This window comes from Leucoraja erinacea, chromosome 15 (genome assembly GCF_028641065.1).
Source record: "Leucoraja erinacea ecotype New England chromosome 15, Leri_hhj_1, whole genome shotgun sequence".
NCBI lineage: Eukaryota > Metazoa > Chordata > Chondrichthyes > Rajiformes > Rajidae > Leucoraja > Leucoraja erinaceus.
The window spans coordinates 34,616,714-34,634,181 of record NC_073391.1 but is presented as its reverse complement, the minus strand read 5'-3'; the positions used below and the strand labels follow the sequence as shown (position 1 = coordinate 34,634,181).

At 45.9% G+C, this 17,468-nt stretch overlaps 1 protein-coding gene across 1 annotated transcript; it reads right to left on the bottom strand.

Moving 5' to 3' along the window:
• Positions 1-3,501: 3,501 nt before the first annotated feature.
• On the bottom strand, positions 3,502-5,980 carry LOC129704391 (transcription factor LBX1-like). Its single transcript, XM_055647472.1, has 3 exons — positions 5,431-5,980; positions 4,626-4,819; positions 3,502-4,452 (listed from the first exon to the last, which is right to left on the bottom strand). Exons 1-3 carry the CDS (start codon positions 5,765-5,767, stop codon positions 4,159-4,161), a joined length of 825 nt encoding a protein of 274 aa, XP_055503447.1. The 5' UTR covers positions 5,768-5,980; the 3' UTR covers positions 3,502-4,158.
• Between the last annotated feature and the right edge of the window lie 11,488 nt (positions 5,981-17,468).

Here is a 17,468-nt window from a genome sequence, read left to right as displayed (position 1 = left end):
CTCCTTGCCCCCAAAATATAATAAATACAGCAGCTCACAGCGCCTGTGAATCGGTGTAGGGCGAGGGGTTGTGGATGTGAGTGTACGGGATCGCACACGATAAACTGTGCCCCACATTAACGGGGCATCCGATACAGAGGTGGATGTGAATCTCAATGCGCTACGTGGCATTTTATATAGTAGACTATGAACCTATGAATGTCTAATATTGTACACACATTATTCCCGCAAACACAACCTCACATAATAATAATGCAGTAGTAGCTGTTTTATTTATTTTATGGTCCAGTTTGAGTGTGTTGGAAGTTTTAAAGATATTCCGTGCAGTGTGAGTTGTTTACGAAACCACCCTTTTCCAAGTAACGATTTAATTCAACGCAACTTTCTCAACTAATTCCTTCAATTCCCAAATGATTCCATAAACTTGCGGCGAACTTAAGTCATTTTACTCCGTTTAAAATCCCCAAAACACTGACATGTTAGCTTTTACTTGTTAAATCTCGTCTGAAACTTTCGTTTGTTTTCACTTGGCGGGTCTTAAAAATTATTTTCAGATTGCAGATTTCAGCTTTGGCGAGTTGTTTTGTCGCGCGGCCCGCACAACTTTCACCAAATATTCTCTTGATTTTAACTGAGTCGCATTGCCGGGTCCCGGGTTTATTGAATGAAGGGGGGGAGGGGGGGGGGGGGGGGGGGGCAGATTTTAACTCGGGGATATCTATAACAAGCCGTATAGTTTCGTTCCTTCTTTCTTTCTTTCTCCATTTCCTGTTTGTTTCATCTCAACTTGCCATTCACTGACACGCTCACACATTCACACACACAATTGAAATTAAACGAAGCCTTCCCCCCATCTCTCACTGCAGTTCCATCTCCACAGACAACTTGAAATGTTGCTGCCCCGGTCAGCCCCCGCTCTATCTCCGTGGCCCGGTTCCTGTCCCGGCGAGAGAGAGGGCTACGAGCGCTGGGGAATTAAAATTCTTCTTCTTCAGTGTAATAAATATTTCGTTCTGTGACTGTGGGGAAAATGGAGACCAGGAGAGAATAAGTCCGGGAAATAAGGCTTCCATCACCGTTCAGTTCCCCCCATCATATATCCAACCTGCTTCTAAACCAGGGTATTAAATACATTGATTTAAAATGAGAATGTTGGCACCATAATTATTAACCTACTAGGAGCATTTGAAATATTCTCATCTGCTGCGTGTGTGTGTGTGTATGAGTGGTATAAAACGTACCACTTTTTTAAATCTCCCCAAAGGTAACACAATTTACAGTTCCTGTAGCATATTTTTTAAAACAACATTTACCATTGAGGTAAAGATGCAAATCTTAGACTCGTTAATTTCCACAGGGAACTTCCGCATGCCGAACGATGCGTTCTATGTTTCAAAACAACTTAAAACCAATTTTTAAAAATCGGGAGATAAAATGCAGACTTTACCACGAAACGGGGAAATAGCTTTTAAATTTAAATCGGGAGAATCCAGCTGAAATCTGCGTTGTTATTATAGTGAATTAACGAAAAGACGTCTTCGCACTGGAAATTGAGTACGCGTTTTAAAGAGGATTTTTTTTGTCTAATTGGCCGGTTTCCTAATTTCTCTGCTGTCTAACACCCTGCCTGAACAAAAGTTGTCTTGTTTAAAATGTGTGTCGGGTAAACCTCTGTGCAAAAGAGCGCCCCAACCCCGGCGCTAAAGTCAAAGAACTTGTCGTTTTTGTGCAAATCCCCCGGCCCTGAATTCTATTCAAAATGTCCTGTTTTTAAAAGCATCGTGGTTAAAAAAAAAAAACTCGACAGAAAATATTTTAAAAGCTAAAAAGGGGGTTGATCGAACGCTGAATAAAAGAGTCGGTGTTGTTTTAAAAACCGGCCCATAAATGTCACAACTCCCTGAATGAAGCTGTCGTGTTATTTACAAGCGCTCTGTTCCTTAATTCAACACAGGCGAACCCAACTTAATTTTGGCCTTTTTTTTGTCAAACAAAACAAAAATGCCAAGTGGCTCTTTTTTTAACAAAGTGCATTTTCTTTCTTTCCGGATAAATAAAGAAAAAGTCTCGTTCATTTTAATTCATTGCCCGCTTGCAAATGCCTCCTCGAAGCGATATCGCCACGGCAGATGCCCTGGACCTACCAATGTATATATTAGCCCTATTGTAGAAGGCGTCAACATTCAAGAGGCGGAATTGGCCGATCCATCAAATTGTCTCGAAATTGTTTAGAAAATTCATAAACCATATGGTGTCCAAGCGGTTAGTTGCATTCTGCCCAGTACAGACACTTGTTCTTTCAAAAGTCTGCTGTGCATGAGCGCGGCGGGAGGTTTTGTATAGCCTATTGTCAATTGACAAATCAACACCCCGGCATCATTTGTCCGCAGTTCCATGCGTTCCGCTAACATTAACTGGCTCATCCATTCTCAATGACTTTACTGCCCGCAGAAAATGGCCCAAAAAACGGGGAAAACTGGCATCTTTTTCTCTCCTCTCTCTCTTTCTCTCTCTCCCTCTCTCTTAAAAAAAAACAGATTTTCAGTTCTCACATAAATTTCACTTTTGTTCAGGATACAGTCTCCAAAATAGCCAGCACCATCCCTCTTTACAAGTCCCCCCCGTTCTGCCCTCCGCTCCTCTGTTATTTATTGGGCCTGAAGCACGCATCTGCCTGCAATATTGTGCACCTCGTCTCTCCATACGGAATCCACATTTGTCACACATTAAAGCCACACGTTTTCGCCATCCCCGTCAATCTTCGTTTCAGGAGAAAGTATATCGGAGCGCAGGGTTTGAGGGGGGACGAGTTTCGGCCCCCTTTTTTTTACCAGATTGCAAACCTTTTTAACAGCCACCACCCTCTGTACTTAAACAAACCTTCTCCCTCTCTCTCTCTATATATATATATATATAAAACTTCCGCCCTGGCGACGGGGAATCGGTTCAAACCGACCTGAAAAATGGTGTGCACATAAAATAACGGTCTGCTAAAATTGAAGGTACATTGTGTGTATCGTTTGCAACATAAATTCTGTTGCTTCGGCGTGAGCAGAACCATTGAAAGGGAGTTTATTTTGGATAGCGTGGGTCGTGTTTATGAATGCGCGCGTGTGTCAGTTAAATGGCTTTGACGAGAACTTCCATTGAGATGTAAATTGTCCTCTCTATTTCTGAAGTGCGGGACAAGATCGGAGAGTTCATTAAATCTCGCACGCGTGTGTGTGTGTGTGTGTCGGTAAGTGAGTGGGTATGTGACTTGGAGAGTCCATGCAGTCTCTACCTCAGCCTTGACAAACACATTTTTGAAATTAAAACCATCTCTTCTCCCATTGCCGCTATTGAAAAGTTAAACAAACACACACAAAAAAAACACAATTCACATTTACATATCAGCCCCTTTTTCAAGCATCCACCCGCGGCCGGGTAACTGTGTGTAAAAAATATATATATAATAAATTCACAAACCACAAGAAGAAATCACAAAAATAGGTTTTAATGGGGTCGCTGTGTGTGGGGAGGCAGAATTTCTGATCACGTTGTATATAATAAATTGTCTCGGTATCAGACCCAAAAAAGGAGAAATATTTAGAAAGTCACAAGTGAGTCCAGTAATTTTGTGTTTTTTTTTTTTGTTTGTTTAAAAATAACTGTGCCGTGCAGACCAGGCCCATGCAAACACATCCCTGCCGCTACAGAAGGATTCCAGGAAATCACCACACGTCCAAGATCTTTAAACTGATACTCAACTGCAGTAGTCTGAGCGCCTCAGAACCCAGATAATCCGCCACTCCCTATTCATAAAGGCTTCTTTTTTTTAAATATATACAATATATAGAAATGGAAATTATTAAATAGTTGAGCCAGACTTTGGCGAACCTTAAACGCCGATTATTGCTTTTTTACTCTGGGATATTTCTGCCTCAGATCACGCCTGGTTCTAACTAAAGAATTAAAGGAAGAAATCGGCTCGTTTCTGGAACACATGCTTCAAGCTGTTGAGTAGAAAGTCGACGAGGAAGCTCTCTTTATTATTTTTTTTGTTGTTGTTTCTTGTTCTCGCAATGAATGTTGTGGGGGTTTTTTTGTTATATATAAAACAGGGCCGCTGGAGAGAGGAGGGCGGGGGAGGCAAAAAACAGAAAGTAAAGGGGGCAATTAGTCATCGACTTCAATTTCTTCCTCGTCCTCTTCGTCTTCCTCGGAGTAGTCTTTGCGCGTCGGGGGCGCGTTGGCCAGCGGCGACGGGGTTGTGTGGGCACTTTTGACCGGGCTGTGACTCTGAGAGCGACCCTTGCTCGCAATCTCCGCCGCACTTTTCTCCAGTTCTGAGAGTTCCGCCATTTTTTCAATTTGCCTGGGTCCCAGCCGCTTGGCCGACTCCACGTCCGCCTTCATCTCTTCCAGGTCGCGCTTGAGTTTGGCCCGGCGGTTCTGGAACCAAGTGATGACCTTTGCGTTGGTCAGGCCCTCGCGGGTCCTCCGCCGCACTTTTCAGTCCTGAGAGAGTTCCGCCATTTTTCAATTTGTCTGGGTCCCAGCCGCTTGGCCGACTCCACGTCCGCCTTCATCTCTTCCAGGTCGCGCTTGAGTTTGGCCCGGCGGTTCTGGAACCAAGTGATGACTTGTGCGTTGGTCAGGCCCAACTGCTGAGCGATCTGGTCGCGGTCCGCCGGCGACAGATACTTCTGGTAGAGGAACCGTTTCTCCAGCTCGTATATCTGATGGTTGGTAAAAGCCGTCCGCGACTTCCTGCGTTTCTTGGGTGTCGAGCGTTGGCCGAAGATTGTCAATCCGTCCCTTCCTGTTAAAACAGACCCTTTTTAGAACGGAGAGAAACGATGTCAATGTCAACCTGTTTCAAGAAAAGCCGATTCACGAATGACATCCCCCCCCCCCCCCCCCCCCCCCCAAGCCCCTCCGAGAGAAACCCTTAATGAATTCTACCCGCACCTTTTAATTAAACACAGAGATTTTTTTCGTTATTTAAAACTCCCTTTCCCCGCACACTTCGATTAAATCGAGTTCCCAGAGTGTCTCCTGCACCCATACCGTTAACAAATTAAAATAAACCAACCCCAGGGAATTGTTAAAAAGGGAAAATCCGCCACGTCCAGAGGATAATGTGCTGATTTTTAAATCCAGGCTGGTTATTAAAACGCTAAATGGATGTGGACCCGAATCTGGGTCTCTTTATCCCCTCAGCTCTCTCGTTCAACGAGACGAATTCTGCTGCAAATCTATTGCAACGAATATCAAATCCAAAATAAACATCCCCCCCCCTCCCCACAGGGGGAAAAAACACAATTTAAAAAAAACGTGTTTTATTTATTTGCATTTGCAACCCGGGTCTTGCAAAATTCCCTAACATTTTGTTTTAACCGATAAAGTTTGCCCATCCTAACGCGCGGGTTTCGGAGCTAGACTCACCCTCGGCCGCTTGCAACACGCTCACTTCCAGCCCTTTGAATGTCTTGCTGGCCAGCTCTTCCAAGGCGCACAAAGGCGACGTTTGCGACAGGACTCCGGGCCGACCCAGGGCCGAGGCAGAGTGCTTGTCGCCCGCTGTCAGGAGATGGGTCGTCCCGCACAGAGCGAAGCCCCTCCGCACCGACGGCTTGTTCAGTATATCCTCGATGCTGAACGGCGTGAGGGGCTTGTTGGAGTTGGCCGGGGGCGGCAGCTGATCGAGAGGACTTCTTCTCCGCTCGTCTAAGGAGGAATGCAAGGAGCCCGAGGAAGACTTGGCTTCTTCTTTGGAGCTCATCCTTGGATCCAGTTGACTCCCTCCCGTCCCCCCCCCTCTCTCTCTCTCTCCCTCTCTCTCTCTCTCTCTCTCCCTCTCTCACTCACACTATAACAAGCAGAGCAAAAGTTCACTACAACTTCGCAGCCGTTGTCACCCAGAATCCGAAGTGGGTAGACCCCACCACAAACACACAGAGAGAGAGGAGGCGATGGCAATTCTGTTCTGCGCTTCCCCCAGTCCTGCCTGCCTCTACTCTCTCTCTCTCTCTCTCTCTCTCTCTCTCTCTCTCTCTCTCTCTCTCTCTCTCTCTCTCTCTCTCTCTCTCTCTCTCTCTCCCTCTCTCCTCTCCCTCTCTCTCTCTCCTCCACGTTCTGACCTGCTCTGTCACATCAAGTATGCAAGCAAGCGAATAATATTCTCTTTAGAGTGGGGAAGGAGGGAGAGAGGGGGCAATTGACGATCGCTAACAAGTTATTGTTGATTGGGTGATAATCAATTTATACGCAGCGGCAATATCCGAGCTTGCTATCGCCGCTGCACACCCAACGCCGGCGCTGTGTAACGAACGCCATTAATTACACCATCAGATGGGAGGAGGGTTCTCTGAATTATCACGGTTCAGGCCGTCATCTTTATTTTAGTTTGTTTGTTGATATATTTATCTATATTAATTATATGTTTTTTGCACCCCTTCTAACGGAACAGCGGTAGATTTAAGACTCTCTCGCAACAGGGCCACTGCCAATGTTTATCACTGAAAAGTTGCTCTATTTTATATACACATTTTTAAAAAACGACTTTTAACTATCCATTTCGAGCGAAGCGTTGCTAAAACAGGTAAGATTTGATTTAACTGCAGGCTACAATTTCGACGATTTTGCGGCTTGGTTTTTTTTCTTTTAACGAATGATTTGAGACATATTTCTTGCAAGCGTGGAGGGAATATTCGCTGCATTTGTTCGCGGGCGTGTGTGTGTGTGTGTGTGTGGACTGGCGAGAGAGGGGGGGGGGGGGGGGGGGGGGGGGGGGGGGGGGGGGGGGGGGGGGGGGGGTGTTGAGGAAAGGCGAACAAGAGTCCGGGCGGTCGTTGACCCCTTCCAGACCCGAGTCAGTTGTTCTCCAATCCCGCATGTTGATCAAAATCGGGTTTGTTGCCCCCACCCCCTCCCCCGTTATTATTCGATGAATTACAACACGCGACCCCATCCTGAACACAATGGCACATTTTTCTTCTGCAAACGGATTAATAATCTAAATACCAAATAAGAAGTCAGCGAGGTTGTGCGAGACTTTCAGGGAGCCCTGAATCCTCAATGTGGAAAATCTCGGGGTGACCACAGTGCAGATTTTGGATGAATTTTGGCTTGGATTAATTGAGCAAACAACGGGGGATTTGATTAAAAATTCGATACAAACCATTTGAGTCGGGATAAAGCGGCATCGAGCGTATTGGGCTAGTCTGGGGATTGGGAAATTCTAAACCCCTTCGCTTGGTTAATTGTAATTCCTCATTCGGTGATAAAACGGTCTGATCCGGCCCCCCAGACCCACTCAATTGACACCGGCCGAGCTCTGATTGTGAGCCGGCCTGCCGGAGAAATTATGGGCATTTATAGACTATTTTCGCACAAATTCGCGCCAGGGACCCACCGGAATCTATATACACGCTTGTGTATATATATATTGTTGAAAGTCAGTGCCTATTCTGTGACATGTTAAAGGGAAAGAGGCCGCGGGATATCCCGCAGCGCTGGGCAAATTAGCGCCCGAGTTTGCGGGCAGCGAATTTCGTGGTTTTAACTAACGGGATAAACCAGGCGCAAAGGCCATCAGAGTTGGGGGAGTCTGTAGTTTGTCGGCAGAGGCCCGGCTGTCGGTTAGGAGCCGATTTACTCGTCAGACTGAGGGGCTCGGTGTGATCAGCAGGCCCAATAATGAACGAACATTCAGCTGGTGGAAGAAGGGTCGCGTTTTAATCGCCCGGTTTCGTTACCGCTTTAATGCTCGATTCGCGGGAGAATTTAAGATTTATTTCCAACCTTCTCTCTCCATTCGAACGAAATTTATATGAATTAGATTTGTGGAACGAGCTGCCAGAGGAAATAGTTGAGGCATGCAGGACTTCGGACAGGTACATGGATAGGAAAGAATGCGAGGGATGTGGGCCAAACGCAGGCAGGTGAGAGTAGCTTCGATGGGACATCTTGGTCTGCATGGGGGAGTTAGGGCCGAAGGGCCTGTTTCCCTGCTGTGCTATTCTATGACTGAATTGCTGCCCTCGCCTCTTGCACCCGGAGGAAGCCCTTGTATCTAAACACCTCTCCTGCCTCGCCAGCCGGCGAAAAGTTAAGGGGGCACGGGATCCAAACACGGACCCCCCCCCCCCCCCCCCCCCCACCACCACACCCACATCCCTCCCGCCGCCCACCCCCCTCTTCCGGCCGCAGCCGCCGCCGCAGCCCCATCGTCAATGGGATAGTAGCTCAGAACGGAGGCAATGGGTTGCCCGCATGTGATTCAACCTGCATCTACTTCCAAGCAACCCTTCAAACTTTGTCACGTTATACGACCATCTCCCCTCAGCCACCCGGGGCTAAACCGGGCCTTCCTAGGCCAAGGGTTCCAGGTCTTCACATCTCTCGCACCCTTCCCTGAGTTAATCAGTGAAAGCAAATCGGAATGAACCCTCCCTCGTAGAAACCAGGAACCGCGGACGCTGGTTTACAAACGAGGACATTAAAAGCTGGAGTAACTCAGCGGGTCAGGCAGGCATCATCTCTGGAGAACATGGGGGGAGGTGAGGTCTCGGGTCAGTATGAAGAAGTAAGTATAAGACTTCAGTATTTTCGAAGGATCTTAAGAAGAACCAGTACTTCAGCCTGAAGAGAGGTCCAGGCCAGAAACGTCACCCATTCCACAGATGCTGCTCGAATCGCTGTTATTCCAACATTCTGTCCATTGATTACTCACTTCCGTATCCATCATTCCTGATACCAAACCCTCTTACACTACACCCCCACCCCCACTCCCTCCCTTATAGACCTCCTCCTCCCTCTCTCTCGTTTGGATTAAAGGGAGAGATCAGAAAAGGGATGGGTTTCTCTGTAACGTCGGCGGCTGAGGGGAGACCTGATATAACTATATATCATTCCGAGAGGCATAGATAAGGTAGACAGTCAGAACCTTTTTCCCCAGGATGGAAATGTCGAAGATTAGAGGGCGTGTCTTTAAAATGAGAGGGGTGAAGTTTAAAGGGGGGTGCGCGGGGCAAGTTTTGTTTACACAAGGGGTGGCGAGTGCCTGGAACATGCTGCCAGGTGTGATGGTGGATGCAGGTACCAGGCTTGGAGGCCTGGGACAGGCTGGTTTGACAAACCAAAGTGCAGCAGCTCACACATGTCGGAGTTAAATTCAATGTATCATTCATGCAGCCCGCCTCGCGGACCGATCCGGATCCTGTCGGTATATTTCGGTATCGGTATCATTTCCCACTCTCCCGCCAACTATCGCGTCATCTGCATATTTGCCAACTGAGTTAAAAACAATGTCCATGTCAAAAGGAAATCATAGATACTCAGTGGGAGAGTGACGTGGTCACTTATAGCTCGCTGCGTTCGACTGGGGTCATGCCTGACCCTCCGGCACTTTGTGTTTTGCTCAAGATTCCAGCATCTGCAGTTCCTGGCCGAATGGCATCCGCCTGGTTATATTTCATATTGCAGTTACATTTAGAGATGCACGGGCCAAAAGCAGGCAGGTGGGACTAGTGTAGATTGGACATATTGGTCCGAGTGGGCGACTTGGGCCGAAGGGTTTGCTTCCACGCTGCCTGACTCTAGGAACCTATGCAGCATGGAAACAGGCCCACACCGACCATCGTGTCCACACCGACCATCAATCACCCTTCACACTAGATCTGTGTTACCCCGCTTTCTCTTCCACACCCTACATACTAGGGGCAATTCATTGCGGCCAATTAACCTACAAACCCACACGTCTTTAGGATGTGGAAGGAAACTGGAGCACCCGGAGGAAACCCACGTGAACACAGAGAGAGCGTACAAACACCACACAAGCAGCACCCGAGGGCAGGATCGAGCCCGGGTCTCCGGCACTCTGGCACTTGCTAAGGGCGTATTAATAGCCTCTGGATATGGTCTGTTGTCGGTAGAAACTCCTCCGTCTACACAATTAAACCCTTTCATAAATTTGAAACAATCTACCCACTCACCCTTGCGGGAAGTTGCGCCTCAAACACCCCAGTCTGATCATTACAGCCCACCCACAGCCAACTGCCAGAGTTTAATCTCCATTTATGATTCTTCATCCCACCTTCCCAACCGATCTAGATCCTGTAGGTACATTTCGATATCCTTGTTGCCCACTCTATCACCAATGTTGGTGCTATCTGCAAATGTTCCAACCGGGTTAAAAACAATGTCCGTGTTAATCAAATCCACCGATATCCCGTGGGAGGGTGAATGTGAGCACAGATATCCTTACGTAAATGGAAAAATATCCAAAGATCACGCCGTGGTTACTATCCACCCAGTGTTGTAATGAATGGTGTAGGAAGGAACTGCAAATGCTGGTTTAAACTGAAAGCACCACGACTGGCAGCATCAACTGCACAACAGACTGATAAAGAATGTTTAAGAGGGAACTGCAGATGCTGGAGAATCGAAGGTTACACAAAAAAGCCGGAGAAACTCAGCGGGTGCAGCAGCATCTATGGAGCGAAGGAAATAGGCAACGTTTCGGGCCGAAACCCTTCTTCAGACTGATAAAGAACAACTACTAAAGGCGGAGAAAGAGAGGGATCTAAGGATAAACACAAAGTTCTGGAGTAACTCAGCGGGTCAGACAGCATGTTTGAGAACATAAATAATTGACGTTTCGGGTCGAGACCCTTCTTCAGAATGAGAGTCAGGGGAAAGGGAAACGAGAGATATAGACGGTGTTTTTCGAGAGATACAGAACAGGATATATAGTTTCCCTCTCCCCTGACTCTCAGTCTGAAGAAGGGTCCTGGCACGAAACGTCACCTGTTCCTTCTCTCCAGAGATGCTGCCTGTCCCGCTGAGTTACTCCAGCTTTTTGTGTCCATCTTCGGTTTAAACCAGCACCTGCAGTTCCTTCCTAGGCAAGAGAGGAAACTAGTTCAGATGACCGTAGGAAATTAAAGTTTGCAAGTCCGAAAGGCATTTGAATGTAATGATATTATGCTGGTTCTTTTCTCATGTACCGGTAAGTTTAGGCGGCACGGTGGCGCAGCGGTAGGGTTGCACAGCGCCAGAGACCCAGGTTCGATCCTGACTACATGTGCTGTCCGTACGGTGTTTGTACGTTTTTCCCGTGACCGCGTGGGTTTTCTCCAGGTGCTCCGGTTTCACCCCACACTCCAAAGACGTACAGGTCTGTAGGTTAATTGGCTTCTGTAAATTCCCCCTGGTGTCTAAGGTAGTGCTGGTGTACGAGGTGATCGCTGGTCGGTGCAGACTCACGTGGGGCGAAGGGCCTGTTTCCGCGCTGTATCTCTAAAATCTAAAATCGAACGTGTAGTGTAGGTAAGTCAGGGAACCCTGGTTTATTGGTAACTGTATTCATCTAAGGACACTGTGCGGGTCAATTAATTAATCACTGAAAGTAATTGATAGTGTGACGACGTTCTTTGTGCCTGCTGCTTCACACTTACACCCCCGGCATCTTTGACCCGAAACGTCGCCTATTGCTTTTCTCCAGAGATGCTGCCCACCCCGCGGAGTTACTCGAGCATTGTGTGTCTATCTTCGGTATAAATCAGTAACTGCCGTTCCTTCCTGCACAATCACAATCAGTGTCTCTCGGTTACACACTTTCTTGGTTTTGATACGATTGTGATTTTTAAAAGACATTTGTTCAGATATATGGATAGGAAGGGTTTAGAAGGATATGAGGCAAATGCAGGCAAATGGAATGTGCCCCGCATGCGAACGCGCTCAGCATAGACAAAGTGGGCCGAAGAGCCTGTATCTATGCTTTAATGACTATATACTGGGGGAAAAAATCAAGCTTTGAATTGAATCCATTAACGGTGAAGCATGTTTTGCAAATGTAGTTGCTTTGTGTAAAATGTAAACAAACATGGTGTGATGGAGTCATGCAACATGGAACCAGGCCCTTCGCCCCAACTTGCAAAATGTTCCCGATGTTGGGGGCGGCCAGAACCAGGGGTCACCGTTTAATAATAAGGGGTAGGACATTCAAGTCTGAGATGAGGAAAAGCTTCTTCACCCAGAGAGTTGTGAATCGGTGGAATTCTCTGCCACAGAAGGCAGTGGAGGCAAGTTCACTGGATGTTTTCAAGAGAGAGTTAGATTTAGCTGTTAGGGGCTAAAGGAATTATGGGATTATGGGGAAAAAGCAGGAACGGGGGTATTGATTTTAGACGTTCAGCCGTGATCATATTGAATGCCAGTGCTGGCTCGAACGGCCAAATGGCATATTCTTGCACCTATTGCTCCATGTTTCTATGTTTCTATGTCCATGCAGACCAAGGTGCCCCATCTACACTAGTCCCATTTGTCCATATTTGGCCCATATCCCTCGAAACATTTCCTATCCGTGCGGTGTTGTCGCAAGTAAGAATGTCATTGTTCTTTCGGACACATGACAATAAAATACCCTTGAATCTTGACTTGAATCTGTCCAGCTGTCTTTTAAAACGTCATTACTGTACCTGCCTTAACTACCTCCTCTGGCAGCTCGTTCCATATACCCACCATGTGTCCCTTAAGCTCCTATTAAATCTGTCCCCTCTCTCCTTGGACCTCTGTCCTCTGGGGGTTGATTCCCCTACCCTGGGGAAAAGACTTGATATTTTGAAAAGTAACTAAAAACGCATCTAATTTTAGGAGGAGTGCGGCTTAACCAATGTCCTTCCAATTAACTGGCAGAGAGCAGCTATTCAGCGGCTGAAGCACCAAGCCCATGGCTGCCGTGCCAAAGTGCCCCTGCCTCTGTGTGTGAGCCCCTCCCTCCTCTCAGCTCCCTGGCCCCACCTCCCCTTTGCCGTCTCCGTGCGAAAGGCGCTGAAATCCAAGCAAGGTCCGCGACAGGTTCCACTCGCGAGGAATGTTCCAGAAGGCCGTCGAACAGGTGGCCGTCACCCTCGGACCCGGCGAACTGAGATTCCTGTCGTCGGCTCGGAAGGTCTCTCTGAAGGCCGGGGGTGGGGCGGGAAGGGGGGGGGGGGGAACACTGCTGCAATAAAGTCGGGAGCGGCCAGGAAGTATTCCATCAACAGTGTACCTTTCCCCACATTGCTGCCGCCAATGCTTAACGCTGGGACTGTGGGTTTCAAAGTGCTTTACTCGGAACTTGAAGAAGACATCACCATCATTAATTATGGTTTATTATGGTCATGTGTACCAAGATAGGGTGAAAAAACTTCGTTTCATTTTGTATCCTAGACTTTGTATCCAGTCTAGTTTCATTTGGAGATACCGCAAGGAAACAGGCCCTTCAGCCCAACTTGCCCATGCCGACCAAGATGCCCCATCTAAGTCCCACCTGCCTGTATCACAATAAATATTTCCTATCAATGCACGCGTTCAACTGTCTTTTAAACGCTGTTATTGTAAATAAACCATTGAAATGGGTTCTCCTTGTATGGGAATACTAGGATGTTTTAGCAAAAACATGCCTTAATAAATTCCTAATGTGTAAGTCCAGAACAAGGGGTCACAGTTTAAGGATAAGGGGGAAATCTTTTAGGACCGAGATAAGAAAAACATTTTTTCACACAGAGAGTGGTGAATCTCTGGAATTGTCTGCCACAGAAGGTAGTTGAGGCCAGTTCATTGGTTATATTTAAGAGGGACTTAGATGTGGCCCTTGTGGCTAAAGGGATCAGGGGGTATGGAGAGAAGGCAGGTACAGGATACTGATTTGGATGATCATCCATGATCATATTGAATGACGGTGCAGGCTCAAAGGGCCGAATGGCCTACTCCTGCACCTATTTTCTATGTTTCTATGTTAGTATTAGTTTAGAGCAGGGAAACAGGTCCCTCTTTACCATGTTGACCATCGATCATCCGTTTACAATAGTTTTAGTAATCTCACTTTCTCACCCACTCCCAACACTGGCGGTAAATTACATAGGGACAATTATTTAATCTACAAACCCACATGTCTTTGGGATGTGGGCGAAATCGGTGCACCTGGAGCAAATCCACTAGGAGAATGTGCACACACACACCAAGATCAGGTTTGGCAGCTCGTCCCATATACCCACCACCCTTTGTGTAAAACAAAACTGCGTGTTCCTATTTAATCTTTCCCCCCCTCGCCTTAAAGCTACGTTCTCTGTTTTTTGATTCCCCTACTCTGGTAAAAGTCTTTGTGTATTCACCACATCTATTCCTCTCGTGATTTTATACACCTCTATGAGATCACCCCTCGGCCACCTGCGCTCGAAAGGAATAAAGTCCTACCTAGCCTGCCCAACCTCTCCCAAGAGCTCAGGCCCTCGAATCGTGGCAACATCCTCGTTAAATCTTCTCTGAACCCTTTCCAACATCTTTCTACAACATCTTTCCTGTAACAGGGTGACCAAAACTGGACAAAACACTCTAAATGTGACCCCGACCAATGCCTTGTACAACTGTAGCATGACCTCCCCACGTCTATACTAAATATTCTGACCCACAGCCTTCACAATCCTTCCTGTTGCGGTTAGGGGAGACATGTTTGGGATGAATAACCTTTCCAGCCTCTAATGATCCGGTCTGACTTGTTCCGTCTCCCCGTTTCATCCTTTTTAGGGTTCCACCCTTCAAGAGTCAAAAGTGTCGTCAAATGCGCCGGCAACGGAACAACGAAACTCCACTTACTGCAGCTTTGCGGGCATGTAAACGCAATAACACACAGATAAATACATATACACTAATCTATAATAGGAGGGCATAGCTTCAAAGTGAGAGAGACAAAGATTAATGCCTGGAATGCACTGCCGGGCAGATACAATAGTGGCGTTTAAAAGGCTTTTGGATAGGCACATGGACATGCAGTGAATGGAGGGATATGGACCACGTGAAAGCAGGGGAGGTTAATTTCGCTTGGCATCATGTTTGGCACATACATAGTGGGCTGAAGGGTCTGTTTCTGTGCAGTTCTGTTTTATTCTAACACGATAAATTAATAATCAGTAATACCAGGTAAATAGACCGTAATAGTGCATACTATAGTGCAACCAAAACAAAATCCATAGCGAATCCTAATTACTGAGGACGGTTATGGTCAGCGTTACAATATTATCATGTTTCTATTTTTTTAACCATCATTCTTTCTCATGTTTTCTCTTTCGCAATTCAATTTTTAATTTCAATTTAAAAACTTTATTGGCATGATTAAAAAAACATTGTTATATTGCCAAAGTATAAAACATGACATACATATTTGAAATGCATAAGTATAAATACAAGTATACAGTGCATGGATAGATATGTCCCTGTACATAAACTTGCAATAGGCCGATAGCCCTTTATTGATTGCTACACGTTCTTGTAGCTGTAAGCAGTACAACACAATAGCAAGTTTAGCAATTCAATATTAATTTCTTAGTGTTAGTTAATGTCGATTAGTGTGTGCGTACATATGTGCATGTTGGTCATTCACCGTCTCTCAGGTTATGGCATGCTGTTACGTATTGTGCACCAAGATGTGCCGTATTTCCTTCGCCAAGGATTATTCTTAGTTTTGATGTATCATCTAGTTCTTTAAAATCAGGGGTTGCCACACTGAGTTTGTCAAAGTATGCTTTCCTTGTTTTGTCAAATTTATTGCACCTCTTTTTCAACCTCATCTGTCAAACAGTGGGCCGTGTTTTCTCTTGGTTGCCAGAATCTCTTCTGTCTTCCTTTTTCAACTGCCAAATAGTGGTCACTTAACCTGTATTTGGTGAGGGTCTGTCTCTAACAGTTGAGAGATAGTCTGCCAATTTATAGTCTCTTTTTAAGGAACGGTAACATTCTAATCTGCTTTGGCTTTTGGTTTCTTTATCCCAATGTTCCAAGTACGTTCCTTTACATTGTTTGATAATTTGGTTCACTCTAATTGGTGATTGGGGGCCAGTATTGATCTGGGGTCGGTCAGGGGTTTAACTGGATAGGGTTTAAATGAATAGGGGTAGTTAGTCTCAGTACCAATTAACACTGGGAACTCTTGTCTGGGTTCCCCTCTTGTGTTTGAAGGGCTTTAAACTGGAGGGTATCTGGAGGGCTAGATTTAAGGTGATTCCAAAAATTTAGTGCTCTTTTCTGGATATTTATTATCAGTGGGTATCTGCCTAGTTCCGCCCTACATGCGTTTGTTGGTGTTTTCCTTTGGATACGGAGGGTGTTCCGACAAAATTCCGCATGCAGGGCCTCCGTTGTATGTTTTTCCCATTTACTATAACTATGGTGACTGAGCGGACCCCATACTTCACTACCATAAAGTGCAATAGGCTGGATTACACTGTCAAATATTTTAAGCCAGATTTTAATTGGGATTTGGATGTTGTAGAATCTTCTTTTTATTGCATACAGAGCTCTTCAAGCTTTCTCTTTTAGTGCATTCACTGCCATATTGAAGCTCCCTGATGCTGCTGCAACAGTTAGACCAAGGTAAGTATAGCTCATAGTGTGTTCGATAACAATACCATTGAGAGTAAATTTGTATTTATCTTCCTGGCATCTGGGTCTTTTCTGAAAAATCATGATGTTGGTTTTCTTTAGATTTACTGCCAGGGCCCAATTTTGGCAGTACTCATCAAGTAGGTCCAACTGTTGCTGCAGTCCCTGTTCTGTGGGGGACAGCAGAACCAAGTCATCCACATAAAACAAGGATTTTACCTCTCCGTCCAGAAGACAGAGGCCCGGCGCTGTGCTCTGGTCCAACTTTACTGCCAAATCATTGATATACAGTGGCTTGCAAAAGTTTTCATACCCCTTGCACGCCACACTTTTCAGTTTTTTATTTGTAAAAAGATTTGAAAACCATGTATCATTTTCCTTCCACTTCACAATTATGCGCCACTTTGTGTTGGTCTATCACATAAAATCCCAATAAAATACATTTACGTTTGTGGTTGTAACGTGACAAAATGTGGAAAAGTTCAAGAGGTATGAATACTTTTGCAAGCCACTGTATACATTAAACAGTGTCGGGCTCAGATTGCAGCCTTGCCGGACGCCTCTTCTCTGGGCGAAGAGATCAGTGCGTTTGTCCCCAATTTTAACGCCACATTTATTATTCAGATACATTGATTTGATAAGGTCATATACCTTTCCTCCTATACCACAGCCGAGGAGTTTGTAATAGAGCCCTTCATGCCAAATAGAGTCAAATGCTTTCTCAAAGTCAATAAAACAGGCGAATATTTTCCCATTTTTCGTTTGGTGTACATGTTTTTCAATAAGGGTGTGGAGGGTATAAATGTGGTCAGTGGTACGGTGTTTTGGGAGGAAGCCGATTTGGTTTTTACTGAGAATGTTGTGTTTGTTAAGGAAATCCTGCATTCTGTTGTTTATGATACTGCAGAATAACTTCCCTAGGCAGCTACTGACACAGATGCCACGATAATTAATTGGGTCTAACTTGTTTCCACTCTTATAAATGGGTGAAATAAGCCCTTGGTACCAAATATCAGGGAAATAATCTGATCGCAGTATGATGTTGAACAGCCTAAGCACTA